The 16550-nt window shown below is 41.7% G+C and overlaps 2 protein-coding genes across 2 annotated transcripts in view; both read left to right on the top strand.

Annotated features, from left to right (window-relative positions):
* Nucleotides 1-1955: 1955 nt before the first annotated feature.
* LOC120060222 (zinc finger FYVE domain-containing protein 1-like) lies at nt 1956-12691 on the top strand. The gene is made up of 11 exons (XM_039009374.1): nt 1956-3730; nt 3866-4370; nt 6479-6693; nt 6918-7024; nt 7115-7223; nt 7342-7439; nt 9170-9287; nt 9426-9596; nt 9821-10001; nt 10176-10289; nt 10540-12691. Exons 1-11 carry the CDS (start codon nt 3077-3079, stop codon nt 10770-10772), a joined length of 2505 nt encoding a protein of 834 aa, XP_038865302.1. The 5' UTR covers nt 1956-3076; the 3' UTR covers nt 10773-12691.
* A 395-nt stretch (nt 12692-13086) lies between these two features.
* The window catches only part of LOC120060224 (zinc finger protein DPF3-like), a 44203-nt gene continuing 40739 nt past the window's right edge, over nt 13087-16550 (top strand). Inside the window, exon 1 of the mRNA XM_039009377.1 lies at nt 13087-13120. Coding sequence (XP_038865305.1) covers nt 13089-13120 — 32 coding nt within the window. The 5' untranslated portion in view covers nt 13087-13088. The remainder of the gene's footprint in view (nt 13121-16550) is intronic.

The following is a 16550-nucleotide window of genomic DNA, read 5'->3' on the forward strand; positions in this document are numbered from 1 at the left end:
AACTATGAAATAACACATATGGAATCACGTAGTAACCATTTTTTTTAAACGAATCAAAATATATTTTAGATTTTGGATTCTTCAAAGTAGCCACCCTTTACCTTGATGACAGCTTTGCACAATCTTGAAATTCTCTCAACCAGCTTCACCTGGAATGCTTTTCCAACAGTCTTGAAGGAGTTCCCACATATGCTGAGCCCTTGTTGGCTGCTTTTCCTTCACTCTGTGGTCCAACTCATCCCAAACCATCTCAATTGGGTTGAGGTCGGGTGATTGTGGAGGCCAGGTCATCTGATGCAGCACTCCATCACTCTCCTTCTTGGTCAAATAGCGCTTACACATTGTCCTGTTGAAAAACAAATGATAGTCCCATTAAGCCCAAACCAGATGGGATGGTGTATTGCTGCAGAATGCTGTGGTATCCATGCTGGTTAAGTGTCCCTTGAATTCTAAATAAATCACAGACAGTGTCACCAGCAAAGCATCCCCACACCATCACACCTCTTCCTCCATGCTTCACGGTGGGAACCACACATGCGGAGAGCCGCATCAGTTCACCTACTCTGCATCTCACAAAGACACGCCGGTTGGAAGCAAATATCGCAAATTTGGACTCAACAGACCAAACGACAGATTTACACCGGTCTAATGTCCATTACTCGTGTTTCTTGGACCAAGCAAGTCTCTTCTTATTATTGATGACCTTTAGTAGTAATTTCAAAGTTTTCCGGATTGACTTACCTTCATATCTTAAAGTAATGATGGACTGTTGTTTATCTTTTTTTTATTTGAGCTGTTCTTGCCATAATATGGACTTGGTCTTTTACCAAAAAGGGCTATCTTCTGTATACTACCCCTACCTTGTCACAACACAACTGATTGGCTCAAACGCATTGAGAAGGAAATCAATTCCACAAATTAACTTCTAACAAGGCACACCTGTTAATTGAAAGGCATTCCAGGTGACTACCTCATGAAGCTAGTTGAGAGAATGCCAAGTGTGTGCAAAGCTGTTATCAATGCAAAGGGTGGCTGTTTTGAAAAATCTCAAATCTCAAATATATTTTGATTTGATTAACACTTTTTTGTTACTACGTGATTCCATATGTGTTATTTCATAGTTTACAATGTATAACATAGTAAAAATAAAGAAAAACCCTTGAATGAGTAGGTGTGTCCAAACTTTTGACTCTTACTGTATATATACAGTATATTTGCTTTGAACTTGTGGGGCAAGCAAAGGATGAAGACATCAAAGAAAATCAATAATCTGCAGGCCGCCAGTTGTGGAACCCTGGTGTAGGGTAAACACAGGTACTAAGGTTAAGCACATTGCGATTGATAATAATTTGTCACATTCATACCGACACAATTACATTGTGTCCACTTAAGGACATTTTCATTCTGGGCAGGTCTCACATCAAACCCATTGACATGATCAAACCATAGAGAAATAGGATTTTGTTATCAGGTAGTCGTTTACCCAAGGATTCAAACTATAAATTATCTACTGCCCTCTACTGTACTGAATATTACAGAAGCTACTGAGCTTTTACTTGTTTAAAGCATATTACAAATTGCATAGAAAATCTATATTTGTTAATTCTGTCAGGAAAATTAATTATTCATAATGATCAAATTCAAAGTCTTGCAATATTAGTGGTAGTGTCAGAAGGAGTTCCCTTTCACAGATTCAACACACAACCAAATCAGGTTGTACAATCCAATATCTTTCTGATAAAATGTCATATTTTACTAGACAATCCATCATCCATGTCTGTGTGTGTCTTTATGTAGAAGTACACATATTATCATAGACAATTTGATAGATATTTGACTACAACGCCTACTTGTTTTATTCAAAACAACTTCATTTCCCAGCATACACCTTCATTTGCATTTATAATCTGATCAGCTGATCTGACCTGGCTGGCAACAACAACAGTCATAGCGCACAGAAATTCGCTAGGGAAGGGGTTGAGGAACAAAACAATGACAAAGCTAGGAAGGATTTCAATGCAATAATATATTTTAAAGTCTCCCGAAACGGATTGGGCTATTTTTCTTTGTATGCTTTTGTTGACCGACCAGTTGTTATCCTAGCATTCGGCTATAATATTATTGACAACCGAGTTTACCAAAACTGTCTAGCTTGGATAACACAGCTAGCTAGCTAGCCAGCCAGCTAATGTTAGCTGTTTCAGACAGGGGCGATTGTGATTTGTTTTCGGTGTTTTGTTGATCAGAACTCGTAGTTTGTCACATTGACATTGGAATAACGTTATTTTAAACTAGCTAACTACGTTAGTTGGCTAACTATTGTTTAAATGTCAAGCTACAGGAAGCTAACTTACTAGCTAGCTTTTTTTAGGCAGCTGTCAGCTAGGTTATTTTATTTTCGAGCTAGGTAGCAATTAGGAAGCTAGCTAACAAGGGAAGTGATTTATGTTTGATTCTAAACAGCTGGCTAGTTTTCCCAGCTGTGGTTTCAAGTTGGTGCCAGTTTGCACATATTCATGTTAGTGTGGTTAGATATATGTTTCAGGGAAGTTGTCTTGCCAAACATTTGTTTTATTGCATACATTGAGTTTCCAGCTTTACTTTGCTGTAACGTATTTATTCTGGCAGTGTTATAATGTTCATGAAGCCAGTTATAACCGTAATGTATGTTGTTGTCAAGAGCAGGTTGACTTAAAATAGCCAGAACAAACATTCAACCATATTGCCTCACAGTATTATATTTGCAATGTGTCACATATTGACATTTTTGTATTAAATGTATGGAATGCTGCAGTAATTGTTGGCTAATAAGCTGTAAAAAATTGTAGTGGATCTTGAACCTTTACAGGTCAATTGGAACACTGTCACCATGCAACCCTGTTAAGTCTACTTACTATGTTCTAGGTGTTGTGTAGGTGTAGCCTATAAAGCACACAATATTTAATACTAAGGTCAAGTGTTATCACTGAAACTACTTAATTGATATTTATTTACTCTTCTTTTGGGACTATTTGGCGTTATAGTCAAATTACTCCAGCTAGCATAAAACTGTTCAGATTTGGCTTGTGAAGGAAAAATGAGTGGTCATGGTTCATCAGAAAAGGAAATTAACACCAGTCTAATTTGTCAAGAGAGCTATGCTTGTGGTGGCTCAGAAGAGGCTGCTTTTGAATGTGATGAATGTAGAAGCTTGCAGTGTGTTCGCTGTGAGCAGGAACTCCATAGTCAAGAGGGCCTGCAGAACCATGAACGGGTAGCGATAGGCCCATGGCATGTACCCTACTGTGACAACTGCAGAGGAGGGAAGGAAAGGCCAGTGAATGGCCGCCGCCACAGGTCTGTCGTCCGCTGCCAGAACTGCAAAGTCAACTTGTGCCAACCGTGTCGGAAAAGCACCCACAATGGAGGTAACAAGAAGAAGCACCCACTCACTGCCTATCCTCCTCCACCCAAACCTGCAGAGCTCAACTCAACCCCTCCACCCAAACCTGCAGAGATCAACTCAACCCCTCCACCAAAACCTGCAGAGCTCAACTCAACCCCTCCACCCAAACCTGCAGAGATCAACTCTACCCCTCCACCAAAACCTGTTGAAGTCAAATTAACCCCTCCACCCAAACCTGCAGAGATCAATTTAAGCTTATTGGTAGACGAGGCAGAAGTCCAGAAGGCAAAACTTCTGGAGAAAGTCTGCAGTTTTCTTCTGGTTGATGCGAATGAGGAGATGCAGGTGGGTAGTGAAGGGCATAAAAAAAGTCTTGAGTTTTTGCATTCTGTCAGTTTTGTTTCTAAACTAAATTGTGTTTTGTGAAATGGAATTACCTCATCTGCTAACTCTACTCTTTTTTTTTTTTTTTCTCTCCAGGTAAAGGACGATGGCGCGTTTGTGAAGAAATTGAACTGCAAGCCTGACAAGCTGATCAAGGTGGTGTCCATCTTTGGCAACACAGGAGAGGGCAAATCACACACTCTGAACCACACTTTCTTCATAGGCAGGGAGGTGTTCAAGACCTCCCCCACACAGGAGTCCTGCACAGTGGGGGTGTGGGCGGCATTCGACCCCATCCACAAGGTGGTGGTCATTGACACAGAGGGCCTGCTGGGCAACAGCTCCAACCAGGGCCAAAGAACACGTCTTCTTCTCAAGGTGCTAGCTATCTCCGACCTCATAATCTACCGTACCCATGCTGACCGCCTCCATGACGACCTCTTCAAGTTTCTGTGCGATGCGTCAGACGCCTACCTGAAGCATTTTACCAAGGAGCTGAAGGCCACTACGGCCCGCTGTGGCCTTGACGTGCCTCTGTCCACCCTGGGTCCGGCCGTCGTCATCTTCCATGAGACCGTCCACACCAAGCTGCTGGGCTCAGGTCAGTGCTGAGAAATACTGTAGTCAACACTTACCATAGTGTACTGTACACAAATCGAAGATTGTTACTTGCTGCACTCATCAGTCTCATTGTTATTTCACCTTCCTTGACAGAGTGGAAGCAGGAATACAGTAGATTCATGCATAATGTCAAGAATGCTGCTATAGAAGATCATAAAACATGTGATTTGGTAATTACGGGTGCAAAATCCTACTCCCTTTGACACGCTAAGACTAGTATTTGTTATTCCAACAGAGCTGTTTTGATAGTGTGAACAGGTAACTGACCAGTCAAGCAGTTTGAGTAATCTAGAGACCTTTTCCTTATAAAGTATGTGGCTGTTGAACTGTAAATTATTTTATATCTCTTAAAATATGCTGAACAAAAATATAAACGCAACATGCAACAATTTAAAAGATTTTACTGAGTTACAGTTCATATAAGGAAATCAGTCAATTGAAATAAATGAATTAGGCCCTAATCTATGGATTTCACATGACTGGGAATACAGATATGCATCTGTTGGTCACAGATACAGTACCTTTAAAAGAAAGGTAGGGGTGTGGATCAGAACCAATCAGTATGGTGTGACCACCATTTGCCTTGTGCTGCACGACACATCACCTTTGCATAGAGTTGATCAGGGTGTTGATTTTGGCCTGTGGAATGTTGTCCTACTCCTCATCAATGAGTGTGCGAATTTCTGGATATTGGCAAGAACAGGAACACACTGTCATGCATGTCGATCCAGAGCATCCCAAACATTCTCAATGGGTGATATGTCTGGTGAGTATGCAGATCATGGAAGAATTGGGACATTTTCAGCTTCCAGGAATTGTCTGTAGATTCTTGCGACATGAGGTGATGGCGGTGGAATGGCACGACAATGGGCCTCAGGATCTCATCATGGTATTTCTGTGCATTCAAATTGCCATCGTTAAAATGCAATTGTGTTCGTCGTCCGTAGCTTATGTCTGCCCATACCATAACTCCACCGCCACCATGGGGCACTCTGTTCACAACGGTGACATCAGCAAACCACTCGCCCACATGACGCCGTACTTTTATTTTTATTTTATCTAACCTTTATTAAACTAGGCAAGTCAGTTAAGAATTAAATCTTATTTACAAAGACGGCCTACCAAAAGGCCTCCTGCGGGGATGGGGGCTGGGATTAAAAATACATTAAATTAAAAATATAGGACAAAACGCACATCATGACAAGAGACAAAACATCACTACATAAAGAGAGACCTAAGACAACAGCATGGCAGCAACACAGCATGGCAGCAACACAACATGGCAGCAACACAACATGGCAGCAACACAACATGGCAGCAACACAACATGGCAGCAGCACATGGTAGCAGCACAAAATAGGGTACAAACAAACATTATTGGGCACAGACAACAGCACAAAGAGCAAGAAGGTAGAGACACCAATGCATCACTCAAAGCAGCCACAAGTGTTAGTAACAGTGTCCATGATTGAGATAAAACATACACGTGGTCTACAGTTGTAAAGCCGGTTAGACGTACTGCCAAATTCTCAAAAATGACAGAGGTGGCTTATGGTAGAGAAATTAACATTAAATTCTCTGGCAATAGCTCTGTAGTCAGCATACCAATTTCACGCTCCCTCAAATTGAGACATCTTTGGTATTGTGTGACACAACTGCACATTTTAGTGGCCTTTTATTGTCCCCAGGACAAGGTGCACCTGTGTAATAATGCTGTTTAATCAGCTTATTTATATGCCACAACTGTCAGGTGGATGGACTACCTTGGCAAAGGTGAAATGCTCACTAACAGGGATGTAAAGCATTTGTGCACAAAATTTAAGAGAAATAAGCTGGGATTTCTGGGATCTTTTATTTAAGCTCATGAAACATGGACCAGCACTTTACATGTTGTGTTTATATTTTTGTTCAGTGAATGTTGTCTTTAGAATTTGACTTTTTTGTCCTAGAATCTTTTTGTTGTTGTGAGGCACCTTCCATCTCAGTTTTGATTGATCAACGTAATAAGTGAAATGTCCTTTTTATGAAGGGATATATATAAGTTAAGTCTGTCTTCTCCTGTTCTTCGTTCTCCCTCATTTATAACAGACAACTCATCAGAGTCTGTAGATCGGTTGCTACTTGAGCGGTTCAGGAAGCTAGGCCGTTTCCCAGAGGCATTCAGCTCCATCCAGTACCGAGGCACGCGTACCTGCAGCCCCCCAACAGACTTTGGTGTCCTGCAGCGCACCCTGGAGCAGCTGCTGGACAACAACGCCACCCGCTCCCCTCGCTCCCCAGTCGTCATCTTCAAAGCCTTGCAGGTAGTAGACATGCTTATAACTCAGTCAGTAGTCAACTGGCTCCAAAACAGTTTCAAACAGGCTTACATTTACATAAGGCAAACACTAAAACAAGAGCGGGATGTTTTAGCAAGTTGCAAACATTGCTATTCATTAGTTACAGATCTGTTTACTTTCACAATGTTTGAACAATCTAGTCAGGCTATGTGTATGACATTTCTGATGTGTTGTTTCTCTCTGTCTAGGCCCTGAGTGAGCGCTTCAATGGGGAGATCTCTGATGAGCTCATAGCCCACAATTGCTTCTTCCCCGATGAGTACTTCACCTGCTCCTGCCTCTGCCTCAGTTGCGGGTAAGTCCTCTCATTTATTTAATTTTCTCCATCTCATGCCACTGACTACAGCGAGGGTTTTAACAAGTCACATTGTTGTTGCTATTTTAGCTCTGGCTGCAAGAACAGCATGAACCACCTTGGGGAGGGGGTGTGTCATGAGGCCAAACACCGCTGCCGTTACTCACCCCAATACGACAATCGCATCTACACCTGTAAGGTTAGTCCTGTGGATATCCTCCGAAATCTTGTACTACCTGAACCCAATGTTGCCATATGACATTCTGAAGATCTGACTAGGTATCAGGCTGACCGCAATGCCTCTGTTGTCCCACTAGGCCTGTTACGAAGGGGGAAAGGAAGTGGTGGTGGTTCCCAAGACCTCTGCGTCCTCAGACTCTCCTTGGCTGGGCCTTGCTAGATACGCTTGGTCAGGGTGAGTGAGAGGTCATCGGTTGGGGTTGATTTTCTTTTTTTTGATCTAGAATCACCAATCCATTCATTGCTAACCCTTAGCCATTTACTAACTTATTTGGTGCACTCCAGATATGTCTCCAGATAGTTGTTTGTCTTGAAGTACAGTGCATTCGGAAAGTATTCAGACCCCTTTTTCCACAATTTGTTAGTTACAGCCTTATTCTAAAATTTATTAAATTAAACATTTTCCTCATCAATCTACACAATACCCCACAATCACAAAGCTAGAACAATTTTTGAAAATGTTTACACATTAAAAAAAACTGATACCTTTTACAATTTACATAAGTATTCAGACCCTTTGCTATGAGACTCGAAATTAAGCTCAGGTGCATCCTGTTTCCATTGATCTTCCTTGAGATGTTTCTACAACTTGTTTGGATTCCATCTGTGGTAAATTCAATTGATTGGACATGATTTTGAAAGGCACACACCTGTCTATATAAGGTCCCACAGTTGACAGTGCATGTCAGAGAAAAAACCAAGCCATGAGGTCGAAGGAATTGTCCGTAGAGCTCCAAGACAGGATTGTGTCGAGGCACAGATTTGGGGAAGGGTACCAAAAAATATCTGCAGCATTAAAGGTCCCCAAGAACACTGGGGCCTTGATCATTCTTAAATTGAATAAGTTTGAAACCACGAAGTCTCTTTCTAGAGCTGGCCGCCCAGCCAAACTGAGCAATCAGGGGAGAAGGGCCTTGGTCAGGGAGGTGACCAAGAACCCACTGGTCACTCTGACAGAGCTCATCTATGGAGATGGGAGAACCTTCCAGAAGGACAACCATCTCTGCAGCACTCCACCAATCAGGCCTTTATGGTAGAGTGGCCAGATGGATGTTACTCCTCAGTAAAAGGCACATGACATCCCGCTTAGTCTGCCAAAGGGCAGACCATGAGAAACAAGATTCTCTGGTCTGATACCAAGATTTAACTCTGGCCTGAATGCAAAGTGTCACATCTGGAGGAAATCTGGCACTATCCCTACGGTGAAGATTGGTGGTGGCAGCATCATGCTGTGGGGATGTTTTTCAGCGGCAGGGAATGGGAGACTAGTCAGGATCAATGGAAAGATGAACGGAGCAAAGTACAGAGAGATCCTTGATGAAAACCTGCTCAGGACCTCAGACTGGGGCGAAGGTTCGCCTTCCAACAGGACAACAACCCAAAGCACACAGCCAAGACAACGTAGGAGTGGCTTTGGGACAAGTCTCTGAATGTCCTTGAGGCCCAGCCAGAGCCCGGACTTGAACCTGTTCGAACATCTCTGGAGAGACCTGAAAATAGCTGTGCAGTGACGCTCCCCATCCAACCTGACAGAGCATAAGAGGATCTGCAGGGAAGAATTGAACAAACTCCCCAAATAAAGGTGTGCCAAGCTTGTAGCGTCATACCCAAGAAGACTCGGGATTGAATCGCTGCCAAAGGTGCTTCAACAAAGTACTGAGTAAAGGGTCTGAATACTTGTGTTACATTTATAAATTTGCAAACATTTCTAAAAATCTGTTTTAGCTTTGTCATGGGGTATTGTGTGTAGATTGAAGGGAAAAAATAACAATTTAATCCATTTTAAAATAAGGCTGTAACAAAATGTAGGAAAAGTTAAGGAGTCTGAATACTTTCCAAATGCACTGTATATGGTTATAACTGCTCTGTAAAATGTAACTTTTGTGTTTTTGTGTGTCTCTGCAGGTACGTGATTGAATGTCCAAACTGTGAGGTGATCTATCGGAGCCGGCAGTACTGGTATGGGAACCAGGACCCAGTGGATACGGTGGTCCGCACTGAAATCCAGCATATATGGCCTGGGGTAAGAGAACTACCACAACACATACCTACTAAAATACTTTAAACGCCTATTGGTATTATTTCCACATTCTCAACATAGTCTTATATGTAAACAAAAGAACTTGTAAACTTCTTGCAACTCAATGTTCACTTTCCACAGGCAGATGGATTCCTGAAGGACAATAGCAATGCAGCACAGCGTCTGCTGGATGGTGTTAACTTCATGGCCCAGTCTGTGTCAGAGCTCAGTGTGAAGCCTGCCAAGGCTGTCACCTCCTGGCTAACGGATCAGATCGCCCCGACCTACTGGAAACCCAACTCCCTCATCCTGGTGAGTGACAGAGGACCAACCACACACATCATACGTGGAACAGTAGAGTCAACACTTTCTTGTCCAGGAACCTGTTTATTTGCCCTTCGCTGCTGTTCAGCTGGGGGCCAATGTTACACAACCCATGTTTGCGGGTCACAAGATAAGGCTCAGATCGACCCCTCGTCCTAGATTCCCCAGTCAATAACTGCCTCTTGTTTTTGTTTTTCCCCTGTAATGTCCAGACATGCCTTAAGTGCCAAGAGGTATTCCAAGACAACGATACCAAGCATCACTGCCGTGCCTGTGGGGAAGGGTTCTGTGACACATGCTCGTCCAAAGCCACACCTGTCCCAGAGAAAGGCTGGGGTCTGGCCCCCGTGAGAGTCTGTGACACCTGTTATGAGCAGAGGGCCACACATACAGGTACCAACACCTCAAAGCCAAAAGTCAGCTTGTATGTATTTATTATTAGCCATGCTGTACAGTGGTAACTTAGTATACTTAGCCTTTAAATCTGTTTTTAGCCCTACTTAGTCTGCATACGTGTTTATTTTAGCCATACTGTACAGTGGTAACATAGTTGTATGCTTTGCACAGAGCTGTTGCATGCAGAGGTTGAAGATGAGGAAGGTGGAAACCTAGCCAGGAAGGTTGGAGAAGCAGTGTCAAACACACTGGGCGCCGTGGTTACTGCTATTGACATCCCACTGGGTGAGTGTTATGTAACACAAGAGCCAGATAGAATTGTGTAATGGGCAATGACTGCAGGAATTTAAACCCATGGACAGGCTGCCATCTGGTGGCATATGAAAAATGTCTCTGCTGCTCCTTATCACAAATAAAAGTATTTTTAGATACTGAAGTATTAGGATACTTTTATTGTTCGACATGTTATTGGAAGTGCAATGGTAAACCATTCTATTGAAGGTCGTTTTTTACTGTGTGTCCGCTCTCTCTTCAGGTCTGGTCAAGGATGCTGCGCGTCCCACCTACTGGGTGCCTGACCAGGATATCCTCTCTTGCCACAACTGCCAGTGCAGCTTCACTGCCAAGTTGTCCAAGCACCACTGTCGCGCCTGCGGGCAAGGCGTGTGTGACGAGTGCTCGCTGGAGCGTCGGCCGGTCCCGTCGCGGGGCTGGGACCACCCCGTCCGTGTTTGTGCTAACTGCAACCAGAAACCTGGAGACCTTTAACGGGGCTGGCCCTCTTCCCTTACAACACTGGACTGAACCACCTCTTAACCCTCCACCCACCCCTTATAGACCTCCATTAAATGGTTCTGTCCCGTGTCTGTGGCAAGTGTGTTTTTAGTAAATCTAGTTTTAGGGTTTCTGATGCCTTGTGGAACAACAGGCACATCTATGTAATTTGTCCTTATCAAAAGAGTGAGCCAGGAAGATATTTTGAGCTCATTTACCCAAATCACAGCTTTTTTTAAATGGTTTAAAAATATTTTTCTACCATGGAAAAAAAGTAAATTTGTAGCATGTTAGCAATGTTATTTTCTTGAGAACCCTGGGGAGGGGGTTAGTTTTAATCAATACTTTCCATAAGGCCTTGTTTTCTGATGTTACTACTAATGTTGAGGGGATAATGGTGTCAGTGAAGTCCCTGCTGCAGGTTAATTGCATGCTCTACTCCACTATTTTAGGTTTGCTCTAAGTCTGTTGCAGCTTTACAAAGCTGCTGCTTATGGCCAGAAAAAAACAAAAAAACAAAGATTTGACTTAGATTTGAGCATGCATGAGCACCCATATCCCATTTTTCAACCAGTCTGTCAAGAGTTGGTCAACTTTAGATTTAGGATATTTGGTCTGCAAATAGCCTTTTGGGTTACTGCTTCTGTTGACACTAACTTCATATTTACTTCAGAGGTTATGGTTCTATGAAGACATGGAATTATGCTAGAAGAATGTGAATTCAGGATTTTAGACACTTTGTTTTGTAGAAAACAATTGTTTAGCTTGAGTCTGAAAGATGCATAGCCTTTGAGATGTTCAGAGGGTCTGGTGATCTCTGAATAAATCAATACCTAACCTCATTGTTATATTTTAACTTATACTGGGTGGTATTTTTGTAATGTATCTGATAATTTCTGTTACTTGAGGGTATACACATGATGTGCATTATGCACCTAGAATTTGAATGGTGTGGCAGTTACTACCGTTTGTTTGAATCTTGTTTGATCACCATAGGCTGGTGGGACAATGAACTCAGCATTTGTTTTCAGCCCTCTGCTTCTGTGGCTTTATTTGTCATCCATGTTACAGATTGCAGTGTCAAATAGATTGCATGCTCATTCTTTCATATTAGTTTGTGCTTTTTAATAATTGAGAGATGATATGCTATATGTAGACAGTAAGTCATAAGTTAGTTTAATGTGGTTTTATTTCTGAATACTGTTATTGGTATATTTGAGTTCAATTTCTTTCTTGACTGGAATCGGTTGTCCTTCATTCATACAACACTTGGATATGCACAGTCAGCTAGCATTTATACCTTAACCATTTCACTTCTTTGATGGTTAGATGAATAAGAGGCTGAAATGTCAGAACCCAGGGAACAATATTACCTGGATACATGCCAACCAAGCATATAGAATGTTTATTTCTATTATCTGTGTTTGGAAAAAAAGAAAATTAAGAAAAAAAGGTTGTCCTGTAAGCATTTAAGATAATTGTCATTTTGTTAGATTTGTATTTTATTTTTGCCCTTTTGTCTAAGCTGTAACCCTAGATAGTGAGGTATAGAAATTACGATGGAATCTGCCTTGTCTGCTGTCAAAATGTTTATCTGATTGAATGATGTCATTGTATGAAATTAAGTCATGTCTGTGTTGCTAATTTTGCACAGAATAATAACCAGGAATGTCAGCTATGTCCCCATCTAGTCCTTTGTTTTCCAAACCTATTGCTTGAGAGAGACCTTTGTGACCGAAATGATAATGGATTGAGTTCTCGAATCGACACTCCTAATGCACAGACAAGAAAGAGGTATGAAACACTATGTTATGCTGTTATTGAACATAGATCGTGAGAAAGTGTGGATGTCTGCATATTGACAATGTCCATAAGTGGTGGAATAACTATATTATTAAAGTCTTATCAGCTCATGGCTGTTTATAATTATTTGGTTGGGGAGGTGGCTATGGATATTTAGTCAGGTTCTGTTTCAAATTTCTAATAAAGATGTGTTCTTCTTCAAACCCTGGCAACCTTAGTTTTGTTGCATTGGTGGGAAGAAAGTTTCTGACAACTTTAGCTATCTCTTCAAGAAGTCTGTATCATAGACATATGGTCGGTATTCCGTTTTCTACAATATAAATACTGGCAGAACCCTTTAAAATCGTTTTGACAGTTTACTCATTGGGTTTACCACACAGGCCACGCCTTATTACGTATACTGTGGATGCATTGGCCAACGATTTTACCCCGAGCCCTGATTGGTTGCTTTTGCGTAGGTTTCCCTCAGAACTGCAAGACGCTGATATTGCGTTACAGTGTAGCAAAATGGCGGCTGTCATTCAGAACCCACTAAAAGCGTAAGTAATTTTGACAAATTGATAACATTCTATTTTGTTACTTTGTTGCCAATACTTCAAATAAAATGATCCGTCTTTTCAAGCAAGTACAAGACGCGTGCAAATTAGAAATAATGCTGTCTTAGCATTTTGTGTATGTCTACTTGCATAATGTGCCACTGCTTTCACCAAAGTAGCACCTACTTAGTTTTGTATTAGACATTTCTGCTTATGATTTACAGTATTCTAGCTATAATATTGGCTATGATATGCGAATGATATATGAATTACACATTAGGCCTATAGCCTAAACCTGCTAATTTATTGACTCCCCATCCAGAGACGCTTTGACCGATACTTTTAATCCTACTTCAAAATTAAGCACAAAAGTGTTTCAACATGCATTGCTCTGTGACGAGGACGAATAAAATACAATATTACATTCATGTTGGATATTTACGTAAAAACATTGTCATTCCGATTCAGAGAGTCGTTTGTAGTTGGTGTGAATTGTCGACATATCAACTTTGGCGCTGAGCGCAGATGTGGTCAGGTCCAGGACCCGGTAGAGCAAGGGAGGAAGAATTTTACATTTGCATGCCTTTCCTTCCGAAAGCGAAGTGACAGCAACGTGAGCCCCGGAATTTCAGTTGGAGATAGTAGGCCTATGTATTTTGTAACGCCAGTGCCATAATTTCAGTTTTATGCTACGCTCTGTGTGCACCACTTTATGAGTCTCTACGGTGTTTGTCCATGACTCCATATATGTTTTGTAGTATCTTTTTATTTAACTAGGCAAGTCAGTTGAGAACAAATTCTTATTTACAATGACAGCCTAACCCGGACGACGCTGGGCCAATTGTGCACCGCCCTTTGGGACTCCCAATCACGGCCAGTTGTGATACAGCCTGGAATCGAACCAGGGTCTGTAGTGACGCCTCTAGCACTGAGATGCAGTGCCTTAGACCGCTGCACCACTCGGGAGCCCTTTAACATTGTATCTAACATTCTTTTGTCAGAAAATATCTATTCATCCATTGAAGTTGAGAAAAAACAATTGTCAATTTAATAGTTTCAAGGCAAGTTTGTATGTATTGAGTGGTATTGGCAACACCTGTATGTACATTTTCTCAAAGACATGGACAAGACCTACCGGTAGGCCATTTCTTTGTTGCTATCCATGTTTGGACACTGACAGATTGTTGTAGTGCAGCAGGACAGTTGAGGTATAACCAGACCTTTTGGACTGTGCAGTACAGATGGTGAGACTGTCTGGAGGTGAAGAATGAGGGATATAACTTGACTGTGCCTTTTTAAATGGAGGAGTGGTGCAGATTAACCTGGTCCAGGATCCTGGGCCAATTTATCAGGATGCTATGGCAGATGTCAGTAGTGTAGAGAAAAAATGTTGGTTGGATGGGCCTGCAAAAATTTGGGTGGGGAAATATGATTACATTTTTTGGGGGAGGCTAAATTCCTGCAATTCTACACATTTTGCTATGGGGCAAAGATACAATTTAGCTGTTTTTGAAGCTGATTTCCTGCAATTCTACACATTTTGCCATGAGGCTGAGAATTTTTTTAAAGCTAAACTGTAGGTGTGTTGACTGTGATAAAGGCACTAGATTATGAGCTGTCTTGTTTGCTAAATTAACAAATAAAGTAGGCAGTGGCATGGTGCATATAGCCATAGAAACACAGTGACATATCCCTCAATGCGGTCATATTTGTGACTTATTGGGGGTGTGGCTTTCAGTTATTTTTGGCCAACTATCCTATGAGACTGAATGCCATTCCAGTTAATCTGAATGTCATTCCAGTGCACTGCTCTGAATTCTGAGGTTGTTTGCATGTTTAGGTAAAAAGACTAATGTCCCGGTTGGAACAAGTAGAGAGAGCATATCTGCTCAATCTGATTGGGTGGGCCCAGGCCCACCTGTGCCTACGCTGCTGGACAGAAGACCCATCTGCTCCTCAGTAGAAGTACCCTGGCACCCCCATGGGCCCTACAGGATCAAGGGAGTGCTCCTCGCCTATACCCGCCATTTACGTATGATTGCCATTGTTATTATACATTCATGACTGCATAAATGAGAGGGAAGAGCTCTACCACTGACAAGCATAAAGGGATAGTCTTGTTTCATAATTTCATGGCTGTGGTTCCCAGTTGGCACAATGTAGCCTAGTTTGAGCATGTGCCATTTTTTAAAATACATTTTGCTGAACTAATTTCCTCTAAACCACTTTATCCTTGCATCCAACAAGATCAACCTACACATTCTATTGTGCCTGAAGCTGCTGCTTCTTCATCTCGTAGAGAGGTTTTAACATTCAAATGTGGAATGTCTCCTCGCTATAAGCTATGCTTAATGAAGTGTTTCAATCTGCTATAATTAGCCACACGTCATTTTTCAGATTATAATTAGTCACACTTGACACTAATTGGATGTTGCTCATGTGGACCAGTTTGACAATTTTGTATCAAGAGTATTCTCATTTGAGATTAGGCAAATTTAATTAGGGAGTCTTGTTGGCTTTGTTATAGAGAAGGATGTGGTGGGTGTACCTTAAGTGTTGCTCCTCCCACACTGTGTGTGTGTGTGTGTTAATTCCTGTATGCATGAGAGGGAGATATAGGGTGAGAAGAAGAGATGAGAAGAGGGAGAAGGGCCTCTACAAGCTACTGATAAAATGGAGCATAAATATTGAGCCTGTGTGTTATCTTTAAAGATGACTCGGTGAACAGGCTATCTTAGCTATAGGGTCAACGTGTTCGATAGGAAGTCTTGTATGACACTATGCCATTACTCTGCGGTTGGCTTTGAGTGAGTCATGCTGTATGTGTATTGGTACTGCAGTGAGGTGTAGGCCTATCGTCTGGTTTTCCTCTAGCCCTCATCCTGGCTCTGTTGTGCTGATGGTTGTAATCAAGGGCCTGTTGTCAGGATGCAGTCTCTCTCTAGACCCTCCCCTTTTTCTATGCTGCAGCTCTGGCTTCCTGTAAAGCTGACATGTACCTACAAAACCCAATACATTTGCCTAAACAGATCTCAAAAGGCAGAAGTTGGTGGAGGAAATGGTTATTCTGAAAAATGTGTATTGTATTGCCCTTTTTCAGCCTGTTGGAAAATGTATGGCTATAACAGAGTATCAAGGTCTAGACAACAACATTGTAACTCCAACACTGTAACTCCAGCCCTCATAGGCCCTAAACTATACTGAACAAAAATATAAATGCAACAATTTCAACGATTTTACTGAGTTACAGTTCATATAAGGAAATTAGTAAATTGGAATAAATTCATTAGAGAGCCTTAGGACTAGAGGTCGACCGATTATGATTTTTCAACGCCGATACCGATTATTGGAGGACCAAAAGAAGCCGATACCGATTAATAATTTTTTGTAATAATGACAATTACAACAATACTGAATGAACACTTTTCTTTTA

This window comes from Salvelinus namaycush, chromosome 15 (assembly GCF_016432855.1).
Source record: "Salvelinus namaycush isolate Seneca chromosome 15, SaNama_1.0, whole genome shotgun sequence".
Lineage (NCBI taxonomy): Eukaryota > Metazoa > Chordata > Actinopteri > Salmoniformes > Salmonidae > Salvelinus > Salvelinus namaycush.